The 21,622-nt window shown below is 45.9% G+C and overlaps 2 protein-coding genes across 2 annotated transcripts; one reads left to right on the plus strand and one right to left on the minus strand.

The window, feature by feature from the left end:
- The first annotated feature begins 214 nt into the window (after positions 1-214).
- Positions 215-21,618, plus strand: LOC135821074 (CLK4-associating serine/arginine rich protein-like). The gene is made up of 8 exons (XM_065334139.1): positions 215-570; positions 2,948-3,133; positions 6,106-6,249; positions 17,297-18,143; positions 18,754-18,798; positions 19,945-20,046; positions 20,896-20,948; positions 21,254-21,618. Exons 2-8 carry the CDS (start codon positions 3,057-3,059, stop codon positions 21,396-21,398), a joined length of 1,413 nt encoding a protein of 470 aa, XP_065190211.1. The 5' UTR covers positions 215-570; positions 2,948-3,056; the 3' UTR covers positions 21,399-21,618.
- Positions 6,696-13,546, minus strand: LOC135821080 (programmed cell death protein 6-like). Its single transcript, XM_065334150.1, has 7 exons — positions 13,391-13,546; positions 13,244-13,305; positions 13,116-13,160; positions 11,536-11,679; positions 10,090-10,104; positions 8,089-8,198; positions 6,696-7,270 (listed from the first exon to the last, which is right to left on the minus strand). Exons 1-7 carry the CDS (start codon positions 13,438-13,440, stop codon positions 7,169-7,171), a joined length of 528 nt encoding a protein of 175 aa, XP_065190222.1. The 5' UTR covers positions 13,441-13,546; the 3' UTR covers positions 6,696-7,168.
- Positions 21,619-21,622: the final 4 nt, after the last annotated feature.

A 21,622-nucleotide genomic window follows, 5' to 3' on the forward strand; every position in this document is an offset into this window, starting at 1 on the left:
AAAAACGGAATTATGTAGGCAGATCTACAGTGACATACCTCTTATCTACACCCGCCCTTGTACTTACTACAACTACTACTAGTACTACTACCCGTTCAACTAAGTCTACAGTACCCGGACCATATGGACGTCCGGACAGAGAAAGATGCCCAACTGCATGGTCTTGTCGTAGTGACATTTCAATGAACAATTCTCACAGAGGTCTACAGTGTACATCGTTTATCTCGTAGCTCGGACGAAACCACGGAACTCTCTCGACTCCACCGTGCAACCGCTGTGGCAAGACCACCGTCTCGTTGACGATGCATATGGGCATGTATGCTTGTGAAGTGCTCTTTCCGTCTTGGTGAGTTTCCCGCAACCGCCCCAGCTACACAGGCTGTGTCTTGAGTGAATGAAGATAAAGCTTGGGGTAGGGTGATCTAGCGTCCTTACCAGCTACCGTCGCTAAGTCGGAACCAGTGAAACGAGTGGATGACTATTACATTTTAGTATTTAAATTTATATTCCCTGAAAAATTCTACCAAGAGGATCATCGACCACTGGCACCAGATACGTTCCCGGTAGAAGGTAAGAGGTACCGGTATGCACGCTGCTCGCTATCGGATGTTTGTTTGGTTGCATCTGCTGTTTGAACTACACTACAATTGGGCCCTGCGCTTTTGGCTACTGCTACAACTACAATTAAGTCATGGTAGAAGATAAACCTTGTTTTGTTCCGAAACAATACATGGTGTTGGTTGACAGCATGTACCAACCGTGGATGGTCGTAGAAAGGTCACTGTTTCCGAATACGGTGTCCTCCACCTTGTTGCATGCTGTCAACCAACAACAACTACAAGTCATGTACCAGTATAATGATAGAACTAGAACTGCCTTGCTTGATAGGTTCAACATGTTTTCGAATTTGACAGCATGTTACAAGGCGAGGACGCACGGTGCTCCTGACTACAACCATAACCCATTTGGCAGAGTTCCGGTCTTGCGACCATTTGAACCGAATGGGGGAAAAACCCGGTTCGGATTCTCTTTATTCTAGGGGTTTCAAAAGTCAACCACCGCCCCTAGAATAAAGAGGGTCCGAACCGGATTTTTCCCATACGGTTCAAATGGTCGCAAGACTGGGACTCTGCCAACCGGGTTATGGTTGTAGTCAGGAGCACCGTGCGTCCTCGCCCTGGCACATGCTGTCGAATTCGAAAAGATGTTAAATGTACCAGCACTACTACTACTACTACTGCTACAGTGCTACTACAATACTATTGCGCTGTATGTACCGTAAAGTACCGTTGATCCCCCACCCCCCCCCCCCCCCCCACGCCATGTCACTTCCCAGCTGGGTTTTCGGCAGGGGGCGGGAATTAGATTCTAAAGCTGTCAAGTGCAGTACGATGTACAACAACGTGGAAGTTCAGACTCGATGTGCTGGATTGTGCACATTTTCATCCTGCACTGGCACGTATTGTGTACAGCAGTGTATGCGTCGGTTCAACATCGCATTTCGTTGTATACGCCGAAGTCGCTTCACAGGAAGAAAATTGACATGGGGCGGCAGTTAGAGAGGGGGCGGATCAACGGTACTTTACGGTACATGTGGTGTAAAATATTATGTTTTTACTGGTATGCAGTATTCGTAGTAACAAGAGTACAGTCATGCAATGTACATAGTGCTACCAAGAGTACACAGCCAAGACTGCGCAACTCCTATCTTGAGCTGCGATGGGTTCACCCACTGTGGAATTTTTGATTGCGTCATTCTTTGGCAGAAGTACAGTCTGTATCGGCTATAGAGTGACCGGATATAAGAATATATCGGCTACAGTGATATTGGTACGAAATATCAAAAGCAAAACGTATTTTATCCAGTAAAAATATCACCATAACCAATATTATCGGATGTAATGATATATCGGATATTATGATGGCAACAAAGAATCAAAACATGTATAACACACTATTATTATTTTCGGCTATAGTGATAACTTTAAATATATGTAGCAATAATATCAAAGGCCCTATTTTTTACTTTTTTCCCTTTGCTTATTTTTATAGTGGGGGGTTATGTACTCTTGATGTACATGTACATAACAGAATTTTTTTATGGAAATGCGGGCACTGTCAACTATGCAGCATGCTCATTTGTCAAAACGCCATGCTGGAAGTATTTCCTTGCTTTCCATGTGTCGATCGAAAAAAGAAGAAGAAGAAAAATCGATCGTATCGCCTATAGTGATGCATCGGTTATAGTGATAAAATCACGGAAATCAAAAGGGTACGCTATAGCCGATACAGACTGTATGATGAAGTGCATATGCTTTCCCGCACTTGTTTTGTAGATACGGTGAGAGTTCATCTGGTTCAAGACACATCGATCTATTGTCCATTGTTCTGCTTCGACTACCGGTTACCGGAGCTGTAATGTACAAATTATTTCCAGCGTACTTTGATCTCTGGATACGCATGATGGCATCAGTGAGCCAAACCGCCACCAAAGACTGATGTCATAAACAAATTCCGCTGTGGGCTGGGCTGGGATCGTCGAGTTGCACACTCTTGGTTATGTATTCATGGTGCTACTCAACTACTCGTACTCAGAACAGTACCTGTAGACAGTCCTGAAAACAAGAGCGGATCATTACATGTATATCTGCTGACCATGATGACAGCATGACTATGAACAATTCATGAGGGGACAAAAGGAAGAGCAGTCTCCCCCCCCCCCCCCCCCATGAAGTGTGACTGTCACAGTTGTCTTGCCGTGGCAATATGACCACGACCCTCGCTCTTACACACCACACATGCACACGTGCACAATTATGCCAAAACATTGAAAACAATTTCAAGTGTATTATTTTGGACATTGTGCTGCATGGTTGTCTCTAAAATGCAGCAGATGCATGCACTCAGTGATCTCGCGTTGTGTCTTGCTGCTTGTCGGCATTCACAGGGTCATACACGGACTGGCATTGTGGCAACACTGAGCCTGGGTGAGTGAGACTCTTGAGACTCAGTAACTTGAACAGAGGACTATACAGTCATCACTGTCGATCATCACCATGCCAGCTGGATATGAGTATGACTTGTATATCCGGGTGGAACATCCCCAACAATGCCCAGCACTGGATCAGTTGGGGTAAGTGTTCACATTCAGTCAGTCACATTCAGTCATGCATGTACGCACAATGAGTTCAACTGATTCCGGACACCAAGCGTCCATAACTAAGAGGATACACTTGAGGTCTCTATTTTGAGCAATCTGCTCAGTGTGCGGTGTTCATTACATCATGAAGGTACATGTACATCCACACTATGTGGAAAAGCGAACACCAAATTTCCCTGCACTTTGAAAACAACTTTCATACGTAACTGAAGTTCATGTACCCGAAATGTAGAAATCGCGTCGGTATTCGAACGAATGAAGCAAAGCGGATGAGCTGGGCTAAGAGAGATTGTGAGTTTGAGTCAAGGATCGAGTAGTACCCAAACCTGGTTTGGGCACAACTCCCTGGTTTGTGTGCAGGAGTAGAGGGCGTGATGGCGGCAAGTTTACATAATGAAGCCAGCGAGCCATGCATTCACCCATAAATCACATTTGCATCTAATGTACTCTTGGTCGTGGACTCTTGTTGACACTAAGAGTAAAAAATAATAAGCTACCAAAAGAGTACAGAGTCTCCGATGGCAAAAACTCACGTCACCTATTACGATTACGTTTCATACTACACACAACGAATGCAAGCGTGCGTGTAGCCTCAATATCTGCTGTAAACATTTTGCTGACTCGCTGAGTAAGCTGGGTGAGTTTCTGTCAGGGAGTGCTATTTATACCACTGCACTTCTCGCTAAAATCAGGCTGGGACGGTGCAGCGTGAACACTACATCACGCCATGTGAGTTTCGCTGTTGCCAGACCCATAACCTACGGAAAGGGTATCCCGAGCTGCACACTCTTGGAAGCTTATTTACTCCTATCGATAGTCGATGCTCTTAGCAAACCAAGCGGTTCTTTACCATTATTTTAAATACCACGTACCGGCCCGGATTCGATTTTGATGTACTAGTATAGCAAACTCACAGCCAGTGCACAATGTTAGTTTTGAAGGTGCAGGCTAGCCTATGCACAGTTTCATATGGGTTGGTTTGCAATTTTGCATATCGCCAGCAGTACACACCTGGATCAAGGCCAGCGATGCAGGAGCCTCTGGCGGCCCTTTTCCCGGGCCGGTGCCATACACTCTTATGTGAACCAGTGCAATGAATCGCGAAAGCATACAACAAATCACTGCCACTCAGGGTGACCGGGAGATTTTGACAATGCTCAACTCTCCCAGCCTGACCCGGAACCAATCCCATCAGTGACACTTAGTGACTGAAGTAGAACAAAAGTGGTATGTGAACCGTGCACGCCAATGATTGCTGGTACTGAGACCCATGCAGATTCCGTCAAATGTGTTCCTAAATTTTCCAAATTGAACCAAAATTAATGGAGTTCCGTTGATTATTCTTGTAACCGTGCAAAGATGGCAAATTCAGTGGAGGGAAATACCAACGTGTCCTCTGATAGCATGCGTGATTGTGCTGTAATTTATGACGAAACGCAAGGAAATGAGTGCAGAAGGTGATGTATGCAATTGCAACTACTAAGGGGCCATCCGTACTAGTTATTGATCTTTTTCACGAAAGAGAAATAGTTTCGTTCATGGGTGGGGTGGGTTGAGGAGAGTTTCATTATGAAAAAATATTGATAGCTGAAACATCAGCACATTCTTGCTGTCAAGTCAATAATTATATTTGTCGTTCATGGGGGTGGGTCATAACTAAACTCTTTCGTTTCGTGAAAATTATCGATAATTCCGAATGGCCCCTAATCGACTTCATTCAAATGCTGAAGTCGCGTCAAACGACAAATGTTCACTGCTGCATACCATAGTGACGCACATAAAGGCCCATGCGCTTATGAGTGAGTTTTTGCGTTATTTGCTATTTTTGCGGGTCGTTTTGTCTCACACATAGGCGCATGCGCTTGAGTTGCTAGTGTACCGGCACCTTGCATAATTATGCACATAGTGCAATGCGCATTGAACTATGTGAACATGGTGTTTTTGTGGTGTCTGTGTATCGCGGGATGGACTGCATTTACGTTCACTTATAAGCCCATCAGGAAAGTTTGTCCTTCATCGTTACTTTCCTGTTTTTTTAGTTTTTGCTCTTTTGTGTTTTTGTCTTTGTTTTGTTCTCCTCTCACTCATTTTGTACGGACACGTGGCACAGTTTGGCACAAGCGAGGTGGGCAAACCCGCCCACTACGCAGACGTGCTTATAATAATAATAATATAAGCCCATGCGCTTATTTGCGAGGGTGCTCTTATGCCTGGGTATAGGCACATGCGCTTATATGCGCGTCACTACGGTATGTCTCCACTTCAGAACTTGTGAATGACACGGCATGTTTGCTTAGTTGCTGCCCAAGAAGCTTAGGCCGCAACCACACTACGTAAAAATCACAGTACAAATTTTCATGCATATCTCAGTACAAGTCGGTACGCAACCACACTACACTTTTCGGTCTGCATAGATGACGTTTTCACGTTACCATTACGTGACTTTGTCGTACCAAAGCGTGTGTACCATGCGCTGGAAAAGACTGGAAAAGACCGGGAAATTCAAAAACAATGCTGAATTGAAGCTGATGCTAGGTACGATGACCAGGTACAAAAACAAAGTTAGTTGTACACAGGAGGAGCGCGAAAACGACGAAAACGACAAACGTGGCTTTCTACAGGGGTGCGCCAGTTGCTGAAAACCTACAAAACGCATTTTGCATTTCGCACGCGTCGTCATGACGATTTCTACTGTAATGCCGTTTGTACGTGATTTTGTACCTAGTGTGGTTGCAGCCTTAAGCGCGCATTGTCAAACTCTTGGCTCTCTTGTCATACATGTACATTGTTCGGTGTCCGGGTACTTCAGAGAAGTATGACGTAACGACCTGGTGAAATACGAGCTGCCAGGACATGCGCAGGAATGTCAAACATTGGTTTGAACTTTGAAGTAAGTTTATTCTCATAGGTGCAATGCATGTGTGTACTTCTGTGTGCCCAAACAGTCGGATTGTTTGCACAGTTGTCGATGGATGTCTGTTCCGGAGGACCAAACATTATCGAAACTTTGGTCCAATGAAGCGTGACCCAATGGTGGCTCTAGAGGTCTTAGTATCAACAGCAGAGGATTCTCAACGACTGATAAAAAGGTACGGTAATTGCAGACGCGTATGCAGAAAAAGGTTATAGAAGCTGCACACTTAGCAGTACCGTACAATCATGTAGATGTGTAGATTGTACTTGCACCGGTACGCGGTAGCATGTAACATGACGTCATGTACAAGCAAGAGTATATAAGCCCCCAAGAGTGTGTAACTCTGCATATGGGGTCTCTGACGGCGAAAACTCACATCACGTGTCTCAGGTACGTTTTGTACTACGTACAACTAAGGATAAAGTGCGCGCAATCCGAAAATCTGCCATGATTATGCTGGCGAGTTGCATATGCGCAGTGAGTTTCAGCCAGGGAGTGCTTTATTATTACTCCGCTGCGCGCTAAAACGGGCTGGAAACGTACAACTGGGCCACTACACCACGTGATGTGAGTTTCGCCGTCGGCGAGCCCCATAGAAAGGGTATCAGGAGTTGCACACTCTTGGGGGGTTATATACTCTTGGTACAAGATGTATTTCATTTTTCAAATACAAAAAATATGTGAATGAAAAACATCGAAAAACGAGCTAACCGAGTTGAAAACTGATCGATTCCCACTGGCCATAGCTCCAGTTAGACCTACCAAAGGTCATGGACTCTCGAACCAGCGGTTTCTATTTTTGCGCAGGCATTAACAACATAGTCCCAGATAGGTAACAGAAAACGACCAAGACAAAGGAAACAGGTTGTGAACAAGCCACGGAGTAAAGAAGATATTGCGCTAAAATATGTCCATCTAAAAACTATTCAAAGCAAAGACGCTATTTCGGCATTTATACATGTACGACGAGCACTAAGCAAGCAATCTATTTCATGATAATGGATGTTTTTCAACAGTGAATATAAGCGTAGATGCATACAGCGTGCACGAGTTTCAGCATCTACTTTTTTTAAAGTGCACGTGCATAGCATCATCTACTTCCTAAGACTGAAGACGAGCGTCAGGAACTGCTCGTACGTAATCTGAATCCAGCCGTTTCGATTGGTGTCAAAGCGTTGGAAGTTGCCAGTCAAGGTCTGAGACAAGGCCAAACACAGAGCACAGTACAGTCATGCAGTTGTGTGTTGCTCTGAGAATCCACAACTGCCCCAAGAACAATACGGTGCAAAAATTACATGCACATCAGACACCGATGTCCTCAATGATGAGGCATTGTTGACACAGATACTCTACTTAAAAATTGTGACAGTGGCCGTACTGTCCCTCTGCTATACGTAAAGCAGTGTGTTTTATCTTGCCCGAATACAGCCACCACGTGCACAGCGACCAGTGGCACAGCACGGGCAATACTCGCATGGATACATGTATCTGATCTAACGTTATTTTGCCAACCAAGTATACTTTGAAAGTACATGTACACTCATACCTCCTCGGTTATCCGGACCCCAAAGTCACGGGCACTTCGGTCTACCGGGCACTCTTTGGGCGAGTTTTAGTGGAAATATTACTACTGTACTTGACACGTACTCTTTTGTGGAAATAGTAATGTCACATGCCATATCTAGGGCCTTTTCGCATCAAAATGTATGTGATTCGGAGTTACGGACATTTCAAAGCTACTGGCAGTGCCCGGTCCTGGACGGCCCGGATAAGCGACGTATGAGTGTAAATCCATAATAATATCTTTTACGGATATAGGAGAACTGGAGGTTAGGTGAATGACACTTGACATGTCTAAACATTACTGCATGTCTTGAGGGTACAGCCAATCTAATGGTAACCTTTAGGTTGCACCAATAGAACAAGATTTTTAGGTATCCTTTCATTGCTAAGTAAAGCGCCTGGCAGCGACAATGCACACAAACCATTGGGAAGAAACAGACAAGTGCCTAACCTGAATAACAACGCAGCACTGAATGAAGTCGTCAAATGTGATGCTACCGCGTCCCGTTCGGTCAAACTTGCGAATCAGAACGTCATAGAAGTTGGGCGACAGCCGGTAGCCTAAAACAGCCAAAAAGCAAACACAATCGAACACTGACTGTCACGTACAATGCCAAGGGAGGGAGACGTTGAAAACACCCATGGGCAAGAGTAGTAGAACAGCGAGGAGAGCATTGAGATGGGCAGGAGCAGCATGATGCACACAAAAGCATATCATACATGCAGCACAACACATGTACCTAGAGCAAATAGAGAGTGAATACTATCCCTTTGGCCATGATTGACTATACGAGTAGGAAGCTACAGTTGCCTTCCATTTTTTTCCTTATCACAAACCCAAACTGGACCACACCACCCACGAACAAATTCCTCAATTCTAATAGCGTAAAATATCGACAGAGCGCCCCATCTCTTCCAAGCGTCCAAACCTTTGTTTCCTACCCAGGAAAGGATTATGAGTGTACCAGCGAATGATCCCGGGAAAGGACTATGCATCTATTCGTGTCAGTGAATGATCTCGCCAGGTTGCAGGCACAGCATGTAAGTCATGCAAGCATACTTCGAAGTAGAAAGGTAATGGTGGCTGTGTCCTTCTGGTCTCCTTTGAAGCAGTAACAACTACTGTACAATACGTCACACCATTTGGTATGTAGTAGCCCCACATGCAGATACCCAGGGACATACACAGACCATGGTTACATGCAGATACCCAGGGACATACACAGACCATGGTTACATGCAGATACCCAGGGACATACACAGACCATGGTTACATGCAGATACCCAGGGACATACACAGACCATGGTTACATGCAGATACCCAGGGACATACACAGACCATGGTTACATGCAGATACCCAGGGACATACACAGACCATGGTTACATGCAGATACCCAGGGACATACACAGACCATGGTTACATGCAGATACCCAGGGACATACACAGACCATGGCTACATGCAGATACCCAGGGACATACACAGACCATGGTTACATGCAGATACCCAGGGACATACACAGACCATGGTTACATGCAGATACCCAGGGACATACACAGACCATGGTTACATGCAGATACCCAGGGACATACACAGACCATGGTTACATGCAGATACCCAGGGACATACACAGACCATGGTTACATGCAGATACCCAGGGACATACACAGACCATGGTTACATGCAGATACCCAGGGACATACACAGACCATGGTTACATGCAGATACCCAGGGACATACACAGACCATGGTTACATGCAGATACCCAGGGACATACACAGACCATGGTTACATGCAGATACCCAGGGACATACACAGACCATGGCTACATGCAGATACCCAGGGACATACACAGACCATGGTTACATGCAGATACCCAGGGACATACACAGACCATGGTTACATGCAGATACCCAGGGACATACACAGACCATGGTTACATGCAGATACCCAGGGACATACACAGACCATGGTTACATGCAGATACCCAGGGACATACACAGACCATGGTTACATGCAGATACCCAGGGACATACACAGACCATGGTTACATGCAGATACCCAGGGACATACACAGACCATGGTTACATGCAGATACCCAGGGACATACACAGACCATGGTTACATGCAGATACCCAGGGACATACACAGACCATGGCTACATGCAGATACCCAGGGACATACACAGACCATGGTTACATGCAGATACCCAGGGACATACACAGACCATGGCTACATGCAGATACCCAGGGACATACACAGACCATGGTTACATGCAGATACCCAGGGACATACACAGACCATGGCTACATGCAGATACCCAGGGACATACACAGACCATGGCTACATGCAGATACCCAGGGACATACACAGACCATGGTTACATGCAGATTGGCAATCACGCAGGTGTTGAATGGCATTGCAAAGGAAGAAACAAGCTCATTCTACTCACCGAAACTTGTCAACGCTGCAGCCCATGGTGCGGACGGACACACACACACACACACACACACACACACACACACACAAACACACAAACCAAGACACAGTTAGAGCACATGTGGGTCACAAGTGACAGCGAAAGGCATACGTAAGATATAAGAAGCCTGACTTGACTATAATGGTAGCAAGCATTCCCCAGAACTGTTTTCATTTCAATTGTACATGCATTCCACTTCAAAGAATCTTGCTCTCCAGTTGAATAGCTCATAGCTGCTAGCAAATTACGGCTTCCCTAGCAAGTAGTAACAGGTTCTTCCCCTCCCTCCCCCCCCCCCCCCCCCCCCCCGACTAAGTAGACACGAGCAACACACTCCACGACAGCAAGTAGTTACTCCTGAATAGCTTGTTTCGTTCTACAAGGGTCATGGGAACTCATCAGAGGAGATGTTGCTGTTGAATGAAAGGGTTGAACTAGAGAATACTATTTTTACACAGATGTTGAAGATACTGGCGCAAGGTGTTTAGTAGTACTGTTTACACTCAACTAACACACATACATGTATGTGACAACACTAACACACATACATGTATGTGACAAACTAACACACATACATGTATGTGACAAACTAACACACATACATGTATGTGACAACACTAACACACATACATGTATGTGACAAACTAACACACATACATGTATGTGACAAACTAACACACATACATGTATGTGACAAACTAACACACATACATGTATGTGACAAACTAACACACATACATGTATGTGACAAACTAACACACATACATGTATGTGACAAACTAACACAAACCGAATAGTGTAGAATGGAGGTGTTATGAACCTTGCCAGACACAACTAACACAAGTGCTAATTCAATCACACGGAGAAAGAGAGGTAAACAAATAGGTTGTGCTATAATCTACATATCAATACTGGAGTGGTGATGGAGATTGGTGCAAAGTAGAAGCCAAGTGACAGCCAACAAAGTCATATTGGACGTGTAACGTCACATCTGACAATTGCCAATTGCACAAGACGAATACTTCATGAACTCACATGTTGTGTTCAATCTTACACTTCAATCGAGTGTACTAGTTATTGCCAAATGTGGGTGTCTTTGCGCTTTGGTTCTTACTTCATGGTTCCACGCAATCGGGAAAAAAACATGCTCATCCAGAACGTCTGACTCCACTTGCAACAGCACATCGTGCGGGTCGAACTCCAGTTGAGGTAACGTTTTGAATTTTCAAATTTCACGACACTGCATCGTGTACAATAACATCACCCAATACAGGAGATCACCAGAGCCAAAGATCACCTTTTCTTTTCTTCTTTTTTTTTACGAATGGACTGCAGTGCACTCAAAGCATTGGCTTTTCATGGCACATGTATTCGGAAGAACGGAACATGTACGTGTGCCACTTAGAGGGTCTCTCCTACCTGTGGTGAGCTCTTGTTTATCAATAGAACCTGAACCATCCCGGTCGTATTGACGGAACGTAGTCTGCCATTGACTCACATAGTTCCACAGAGATCCAAACTCATCAAAATTGATCGTGCCATCACCGTCTCGATCAAACATTCCTATGGGACACAACCAGTAAACACAAAATTGCGAACATCGGGATTCAGCCAGCAAGTATCAATTTAATTGTAAATGGACCAATTGATACGAGTGACTGGCAACAATTCACCAATTGCGCCACGTCATAATTCCATTGGGTCTTTCTCTCCTCAATTACATGTACCGGTATTGACATCCAGTTTATATGTCTGCCCCCGGGAAAACCGTGATCCCACGGCCGTGCAGAAATCGAAAATCCGTGATTTTCACATGTTTTGCAAGGGGCCATCCGGCACTATCGATAATTTTCACGGAACGAAAAAGTTTAGTTATGACCCCCGAACGAACTTGACAGCTAGAATAGATGCGATGTTTCAGTTATCAATAATTTTCAAAACGAAACTCTCCTCAATCCACCCGCCCATAAACAAAACTCCTTCGTTTTGTGTAAAAGATCATTAACTATGGAGGGCCCCTAAACCACCGCGTTTTTGACAAAATTTACCACAATATTCCCGGAAACTCACAATTGGGGCACTGAAAGCTGCTGTACATGTACGTGCCCATGCAATGCCATGCCCCTGCACCCGGTGTGAGATTTGTGAAACGTCTCAAGCCAGGCCAGGTGGCACAGAATCATCATGCATCAGGTCAGGTCAAGGCTGTGGCTATGTATACATGTACATGTACTATCAAGAGCACATGTACTAGCTCATGTACTAGCTATAGCTTTGACTGCTTGAGTGTTGTAATATGAAAATCACCATCATTTTCTGTATGTTGAGAGCCACGAATAGTTGGGCTTCACGGTACTTTCACCGCAATAGAGCTTTTTCAAGGACGGACCAACGGTCACTTTTTGGCATCACGTGAGAGAAATATTTGAATCGCTGGTGAACAGGCCAAGCCCATGTCACATTCAGTTTGTACGGGAATGGACGTGTGGAGGTGAAAGAAGCACTAGGATGGTGCTCAACTTCATGTTCGACACTCGTGCTGAGTCAGAGCAGCTGCCAAGAAGCCCTTCCATGGTGGCTTGGGCGAAAAAGAACAAGCTTCAGAATCGCTCCAAGTGCTGGTGGAGACAAACCTGTCCCATTTCGTATACTTTTCAATGCGCGACATGTTCGCCACAATCTCAGGCACGGCACCCCGTCCTTGAAAAAGCTGTCCTTGACTTTACCTCGCACTTTTCACATTTTCAGCCTACATTTCCGAGATATTCTTGCGGAATTTTCCCACGGGGAACAGAAATATTGACACGTAAATGATCACAGTTTTGGTTAGTACAGTAGCTATGTACAGTACCAATGTGCTCAAAATAATACACTGTTAGTACATGACTGTACACTTATACTGTAGTCAGTTGTCTGCTGTACATGTAGTAAGAGTACATCATGGAGCTTGAAGTCACCATGCGTTCATTTCACACACCATTACATTGAGTGATTCTCACCGATCATCAGACGAATAGTTTCTGGGTTGAACGGAGTGAACGATCCTAAGGAGCACGCAATGAGATCAACAGACACAGAGCTGTGCCTACATGCATTCCTCTACTGCAGCCAGACAACACAGTTCTACCATTCTTCAGCGCTTGTCCCAATTCATTGGCTGAGATCTTTTGACTTCTGTCTGTGTCAACCCTGAAACACAATTATTTCAGCACCAAAACCACGGGTCATGTCCGTTGCTCTACTGATACGCACGCCCGTTACGCTCACGACATACTTTTGGAAAATTCCCCACAAGAATTCGCGAGACGCTGGTTGAGCGGCCATGACTGCACGATGCCCAAAGCTAGAAAGCCAAACGAACTGAAGAAACTACAAGTAGAATTGGTACAAATCTTCCTTGAACGATTTCTGTTGCTTCCAGTTCGATGATGGAATTGCGGCCGCGGACCGCGCACCGTTGGCATTGGTACAGAATGATTTTTATTATTCAAAAAAAGTGACAATCGTCGTATATGTCCAGGGATATCTAGTTGCGTTCGTTTCTAGGGGGCGTTTCTTCATCAACCTGTCAACTGTTCGAACAAATTTTTGAAAGAGTTGAAGGGCGCGTTTGATTGGTCGGATCCGGAACAGGATCGTTTAGAACAGGGGCGTTTGATTGGTCTGCACTGGTCTGCTCTGGTTTTGGAGTGTTCAGAACATGTTCTGACCACTCCGACCCCCGAGGTTGGAGCAGCCAGCATGTTGCAGAGCCCAATGAAAACCTGACAGGACTACGCAATGAGTTTCGTTTTTTGTTTTGACTCGAATGGATTTTGGCATGTCACTGTCAGTGATTACGAAAGGGTGTCGGTGGTGCCGGATGTGCATGGAGGTCTACGTGTGATTTTGCACATTACACGGCGGTCCCCACGTCCATGATTGATTTTTTGGCTGTCTTCGAAGCTTCTTCTCCGGTTGTAGTTGCCTTTCAAGTTTCAACGGTTTTGCCTTCGCATCTTGAGCAACGTAAAAATCTTTGAACTCTGTGGAAATTTTGAAGTTCGCGGCACGATGAGCTATCATGAGTTCTATATTTCCGGCAAAAATATTCGCCGTTCTGTTTGATTGGTAACTGGTGTTCTGACTGCTCCAGTGACTCTGATCTGAATCCGGATTCACCAATCATTGGCAAACATGCCCGAAGTGTCCCAATAGAACGGTTTCTATCATTTTTAGAGTTTTTCAGTGGAATTGTCATGGCAATGATGACGTCAGATCAGATCGACCATCTCGACATAGCTATTCCAAACTCTTCAAAACTACACTGTAATCCACCTCTAGCTCTAGAGCTCTCTCATGCAACGGGTGAGGTTGTGGAGTTTCGAGGAGTTTTGTTTTTCTGTAGAGGCCAATAAGGCCACCTCTTCAGAAAAACGAAACTCCTCGAAAAGTCAAAGAGTGACAATTCAAACGCGCCCTTAGCTACCTGGTAGAGTAGAATACTCGGAGTCACTCGGCGATAGAGCCGCTCAGTTTGTCAGTTTTGACCAGGGAGTAGTAAAATACACTTCCTCCGGGTTGACGTTTTGTACAGGTACATGTATTATGTGCACGAACGCTGTTTTACCGGATTTAGTACAGTTGCGCTCACTGAAATCCGACCCAATGTGCAAAACTGGCATCCTCGACTTCCACGGCCCTTGACGCCCTGGCAGTGGAATGAATGCGGCTGGACGTACACATGTACACCCACAATGATGTAATCGGAACTGGTCCAGGGCGCCAGCTTTGCACTTTGGGTCGGATTTCATTGAGCGCAACTGTAGTTTTTCACGATTTATACAAGTAATATTATGTATGTAGAAAGGAAAAAAGACATATTATGGAAACGAGTTAAGAGTAACTCTCCACCACCTCGTTTCCATAATATCCTTTTTCCTTTCTACATTTATTATTGGTTCAATACACGAGTTTCAAGTAATATGTACAGTCAACTTGGCTTATAACGACACTCGGCGGCGGGGCATCAGAAAAGTGTCCTTATTCGCGAAGTGTCGTTATACCCGAAGTCTCATTTTATCAAGAGTACATAACCCCCCCCCAGAGTGTGCAACGCTGATCCAGCTCTGCATAGGGTCTTGGTCGAGCGGAATCGGATCTTCTGATGTCATGCGTACACTCCACACCAGCAAAAGGCCGGTCTCGAGGCAGGGCACCATTGTTTTTGATCCCAGAGTACCCGTGACTACCCGGGTTCCCCTCAGATGTGTACGGTATTATGACGCAAAGATCCGATTATGCTCGACCAAGACCCTATGCAGAGCTGGATCAGGCGTTGCACACTCTGGGGGGTTATGTACTCTTGATTACAGTTAGATGGGACTTTGCTCTGGACATGGGAATTCTGTCGTTATTCGTGAATTGTCGTTATACCAGCTGTCGTTATTAGCGAAGTTGACTGTATGTGAAATGTTTCTCTTTTGCATGGAGTTGTGTACAACTCCTTGATTTTTGCTGGAAATCCCGTACCTCTACCAACTTCAGGCTACCGGCTTCTACCAACTTTTTTCCTGGTAGAGCCGATAGAGGAAAGTAGAATCTACCCTTTTGAGTAGAAAAAAACGAGCACCTCTACCGAAAGAAGTACATGTAGTTTCTACCAAAACCTGTAGATCAAAACGAACGCCCCCCCCCCCCTAGGGATTTAAGGGAGTCGTAAAAAAAACACGTTAACCCATGATACGATACAATTTGGGCGATTTCAGCCAATCAGCGGCCGTTCTGAGCGGGGAATATAGAGCGATAATTATAGTATACCCTGCTGTCTCCGCTGGGGTCAAACATATTCCCCGGGTCACGTCAAGAAGTAAATAAGGGAAATTTTAGTGTTGCACTGTTGGTCACGCTCTATTTGGGACAGTACATGGGATAAATGGATCATACCATTCGTACTCTGTGTATCGTGTCCCTTATATTTTCCCTCATGCTATTTAACGCACTCGTGAAAATATTCGGCGGTCCATGTATATCCCTCGTAGACTCTACTCATGGTCCATACGTATTTGACGACTCCCTGATCTACGCCGCGCGCACCGCGTATAGCGTGTGCAACCGGTACCAGGGAGTCGTCCGGACGACTCCCTGTACAGCTGTGTACAACTGAGCTGCAGTTGTTGTGCAGAACTACATGACACATTGTACATGCATACGTAGAAAGAAAAGAAAAAGTTCTGTTTGCACGCAGCACATCACTAAAATGACGTACATGTAAGTAATCACGGAATTTCGCTGCGCCGTGACAGCAACCAATCTGAACACTAGGAGTTTCATGTACTCTTGATAGTACATGTACATGGTGCACGGTGTGTGCGTGTGTATGTGTGTGTGTGTGCGAGCGTGTGTGTACATGACTGCACATGTATGTACACATGTGTGCATATATGAGCCTCACCACATGTATGAACACGTGTGTGCATATAATATATGCACACACGTGTTCATACATTTTTACCTGGCTAGAACCCTGCATAGTGCATACACATTTTTAAAATACACACCCACATCCGTGCCCAAACTCACACCCATTCATGTGCACACACACACACACATGCACACACATATACATGTACACACATACACATGTACAGTACAGTATGTGCTTGCACACACACACACACGTACGCACACACACGCACGCACACACACACACACACACACATACACACATATTATGTGTATGTACTATGCAGGGTTCTAGCCAGGTAAAACTATTAGGAGCGGGGGAGGGGGGCAGCGGAATCAGTTGCCTGCAACCCATTTTCAAGTTCCATTTTCCCATAATGTCTTGCCATGCAAAATGCAAACGTACGGGCTCTCCCCAGATGAGTGTGCCTTTATGAACTCTCTGTTAGTGACTATCGACTGCATTTTTCGTTGAATGGACTGAAAACACACAAAAATAGACGAATGAGTAGGGGAGGAGGGCGCTCAATCAGAATGGGGGGAGCACCCCCCCCCCCCCCCTACTGCCCTCCTTTGGCTAGAACCCTGCTAATGCGTTGAAGTATTTGCAAAAATGTGTGTGTGTGTGTGTGTATGTGTGTGTGTGTGTGTGTGTGTGTGGTGTGTGTGTGTGTGTGTGTCAATATGTACGCGCACATGTGCATGTGCGTGCATGCTTCACATGTTCATGCCGCAGACTGCATAGGGCGACTCTGTTTGAGATGAAGTGGATAGTTCAGCCATTCCGTGCCTACCTGATTAACGAGCAGAGGAGTTGGACGACCATCAACCGGGTATTTCTCAAACCGCCTGGAGCACTTCTTGCTCTGGCTTCTCGCAATATAGACCTGAGTCCAATGAGGCGTGTGACACCATTTCAGACAGATAAGCGTAACGCTGCAGCCGCAACAGCTGCGGTTACTGCTTCTGCCGCTGTCGCCACTGTGTTACCTAGGAAACCACCGCATGTAGCAAGGATGGGACAAGAGCCTCAGAACCAGGAAAATAAGGTGAACCCTGATACAAGTAGCAAGTCAGAAGGTACTGTTGTTGCTGTTGCTGCCATGGATACAGACACAGTGCAAGCATCCCATGTACGGGCAGCGACAGCAGCATCAGCAGCTGTATCCAGGTCCAAGAGCGGAAAGCAACGCAGCAGGTCAAGGAGCACCGAATCAGTTACGCAGGAGAGACAAAGCACACAAAGTACACAAGGCACGTCACCGGCGACAGTGAGCAGCGGTCGTGTCTCCAGCCGTCACTCAGCGCGTGCACACCGTCGGCGAACATTTCGTCAGCATAGTCCTAGTGTTCCTAGGTCTAGACATGCCATACATGGCATGGGACATGCCATTGGACATACCATAGGACGCACCAGGGGCTCAGCGTCATCTGCTCAGCATAACAATGCCAGCGGCTCCTCATCACCTCGAAGCGGAAATAGCAGATCACCAGTGAGGCGCTCTCTTTCCCGTGTCTGTGATGATAAGATGCCCAGTGCCAGTGCTAGTACAGTGACAGAGACGGCAACAGATTGTGTCAAGGTAAGAGCACAGAACCGGGGAGGGGAGGTCAATGACAATGGCATTTTTAATATACTAGTGCCATTGTCCACATTGTTATATTTCTGCTAATTTGGTGGCAGTACTCACACCCTACTGAATAGGACTTGATGAAACTGTAGCCAGCAAAGTTCATGGTGGAAAGCGATTGTGACACTTTACTTCATTGCGTTGAGCTCCTAACGTTGGAGCTCACACTTCCTGCCCACTGACTGACATCATACTGCACAGCTGACTTGAAAATGCTTTGCAACTTCCTGAATTTCACTGTGGTCAGTCACTCGGACATCAGGTCATGAAGGCCAACGAAGTCAAAACAGCTAAACCTCAAGTTAACCGTGAATTGAGTGAGGTGCAGTGTGGCTAGTGCACTGGTGCGATGTGCAGAATGGTTTTTTGGTTTGAGTCCTATACTGTAACGGCAGGCCTTGCGATTCAAGTTTCAATCACTCCTGTACTGGGTCCATTCCACTTTGAAGAGTGAATGTACCTGGCACCTTGGAAAGGGCGACGGGGAAAGCTCGGTATGCCATGGACAAGGATGATCCATCCCTGTTTGAGTGATTGTGATCTACATGTATTCTATGCCCAGGAACACGCTATTAGCACACCAGGTCAGGTGCTTATGTTGACTATGGTAAGTCAGTGTGTAGTTGCTGCATAGTGGGTGCTTAACCGGGTGTGCAGTGGGTGCTTAGCCGGGTGTGCAGTGGGTGTGCAGTGGGTGTGCAGTGGGTGCTTAGCCGGGTGTGCAGTGGGTGTGCAGTGGGTGTGTAGTGGGTGTGCAGTGGGTGTGCAGTGGGTGTGCAGTGGATGCTTAGTGGGTGTGTAGTGGGTACGCAGTGGGTGTGCAGTGGGTGTGCAGTGGGTGTGCAGAGGGTGTGTAGTGGGTGTGTAGTGGGTGTGCAGTGGGTGTGTAGTGGATGTGTAGTGGGTGTGTAGTGGGTGTGCAGTGGGTGTGTAGTGGGTGTGGAGTGGGTGTGCAGTGAGTGTGCAGTGTAGTGTGTCCCATATGGTGCAGTGGTATGTGCAGCGATTTCCAATCGATAGGTTGCGGGTTCGACTCCCGACGATTATGGTCACACACGTCTTTCTTCTCTTTCTCAGACTCCTGACTTTTCTTTCATTCTCCTGGGTGGTTACCAACAGCCAATGCATGCCGGAGTATGTAGTGTGATGTGTGTGCGTGAAAAAAATTAAAAAGATCAAAACGTAGGGATTCACTGGCCAGGAAAAGCGAATGGTGGTATCCCAGCACAAGCTGCTATGGCTTCTGCTGTAGCATCGCTATCATCGCCTCCGGCGATGGGCATCATATGGGTGTGCAGTGGGTGTGCAGAGGATGTGTAGTGGGTGTGCAGTGGGTGTGCGGTGGGTGTGCAGTGGGTGTGTAGTGGGTGTGTGGTCGGTGTGTGAACTTGAGTGGCAGATACTAGTACTGGCCAGATAGTGAAAATGACTAAACGAGCTTGGTGACTTGCATCTAGATAAACTGTTTTTTTTGTATGTGTTTCATTGTCAGGTGTCACGGGGTGTGGTTGTGCTCACTAGGTTGTTTCCTACCCTACGGATAGTGTTGTTCTTGCGGTACACAATGTTGATCTTGCCGCAGTGTTCACCCCGCCATTATTTTCTGAACCTACTGACAACTGTTGACACTTGACAGTATACAACATCACACGCTGCAAAGCGAACTTATGAATGCATGCACATTGGAAGCCAAGTTTTTTTTCATTTCACGAGAATACATTGTGACCGTGTATCATGTCTGATCTTTGGGCAGCCCGAGGAGCATGGAGAAATTCACTTAACCCCAGCAGTAAGAGACTCGCTAACCGAGGAGCAACATGAGCAAATGTCAGCAATTCAGCAGAGTGTGGCTAGTGTAAGTAGTGCCAATATGGTAGTCACTTGATTGGATTGAAACGGATCATGGCCTCTTTGCTATGTCAATCAATCGTCCAACAACTTACTTTGATCACCTGTTACCAGCCAGACTCACCATGCCCGATCATGTGGCAGCTGACCAAGTTTGGCTTAGCAATCATGTATGGTCCGGCCAGGCGCAGGCAATGTTCACGGATTTGTCGCATGATGTGAAGTTCTACTATAGCAGACCCCAGAGTTTGCAGCTGAACACTCTTGGGCATCTCAGTGTGCTCTTGCTGATAATTAGAGGAGCTCAGAGGCAGGTGTGCACAAACACATCCTCTTCTTCTTTTTCAAGCGGCTTTCTTAGGAAGATGGGAGGAGGTCAAATACGCAACCTTGCGGTATTGCCCTTTTTTTTTTTAATAATTCATATGAAAGTCAATCCCACCGATTATTCCTCATCTGCCCGAACTCTTCCACCGCAGTGGCTAAAATGTATTTTAAGGTACATACCATGGTATGCAGATCCTAAAGCAGTAGGAGATGAGCAGATCAGACCGACCCCAAGTGTTACCCTCGTGCCAGGTCCGATGATGAGCTCCCACTTCATGGTGGACCGGCCACTGTAGCCGTGTAGGGAAATCCCAGTTCCGCTTCCCCGACAGGATTTGAACCTCAGCTGTAGCCTCTGTTTCCTGGTAATTGAATCTTGGACCATCTGCATGCTAGTGCGAAGCAGTGGAGCTAATCATAATAGGACTCGGAGCATTCAGGCTGCAAGGATCTATGACTACGAGTGATCTGATTTACGATAATAAAATGTATTAATATGATTCATTGTGGTTCTTGTCTGTGACTGCAGGCCTTGTCCTCGGACTGCCAGTATCTACTGTCAGCCTGTCAGGCAGCTTTAGAGTAAGTCTAACCATCAGTCCTCATCATTATTCAATGATTCATTACATTGTGCTACACCCTAACACGTGCTCTTGTAACTCGGCCCTATATCGCAAAAAAAAACTGTTGGGGTCAAAGACCATTTTCCGTCAGATATTACTCAAGTTTTCAGGGTTGAAGTATCATGAAGGTAAACAATCAATCCCAAAATCTTGCTGATGTGCAACGAATCCTTCCTAAAACTGACTACACATCGACAAGTGTTAGTCAGAGCATGTCAATGGTTCTGTATGTGTTGCGCCTGTGATGTTCCTGCCCTGTCGTAGGTCAGACGAGGAAGAAAACGGACAAGAACATGCGCAGCTAGTGCAACAGTGGTTGCTGGAGGTGACACTGGAGCATTGTCGACACATGAAAGAACAACTCAACGCGATTGCACCAGGACTGGTGGCAGATACTAATGCTTTATGATGGAAAGAGAAGTTCAGGCCCACACCACCCACTGCTTCAAAAGACAATGTACTTAACCTATCAACGCCTGATGACAGCTTTATTTATGTCAGTGAATAGATCAATTTTATTTGATTCCACTTTGGACACCTTTCTGAGAAAGGCCAATTTCTGCTGCTTACCTTTTCTTCTTGAATACACATCATACAGTGCATGGGTATTAAAAGCAGTTTGTACCGAGTCTT

The sequence above is a fragment of the Sycon ciliatum genome, chromosome 1, assembly GCF_964019385.1.
Source record: "Sycon ciliatum chromosome 1, ocSycCili1.1, whole genome shotgun sequence".
NCBI lineage: Eukaryota > Metazoa > Porifera > Calcarea > Leucosolenida > Sycettidae > Sycon > Sycon ciliatum.

Bases quoted from the DNA above. Each gene is read 5' to 3' on its own strand.
- LOC135821074 (XM_065334139.1), top strand. From the start codon at position 3,057: ATGCCAGCTGGATATGAGTATGACTTGTATATCCGGGTGGAACATCCC. The intron at 3,134-6,105 runs GTAAGTGTTCAC...GTGCCCAAACAG, and splicing joins CCAGCACTGGATCAGTTGGG to TCGGATTGTTTGCACAGTTG. The intron at 6,250-17,296 runs GTACGGTAATTG...TTCATGCCGCAG, and splicing joins TCTCAACGACTGATAAAAAG to ACTGCATAGGGCGACTCTGT.
- LOC135821080 (XM_065334150.1), bottom strand. From the start codon at position 13,440: ATGGCCGCTCAACCAGCGTCTCGCGAATTCTTGTGGGGAATTTTCCAA. The intron at 13,306-13,390 runs GTATGTCGTGAG...ATTGTGTTTCAG, and splicing joins TTGTGGGGAATTTTCCAAAA to GGTTGACACAGACAGAAGTC. The intron at 13,161-13,243 runs GTAGAACTGTGT...CGTGCTCCTTAG, and splicing joins GGGACAAGCGCTGAAGAATG to GATCGTTCACTCCGTTCAAC.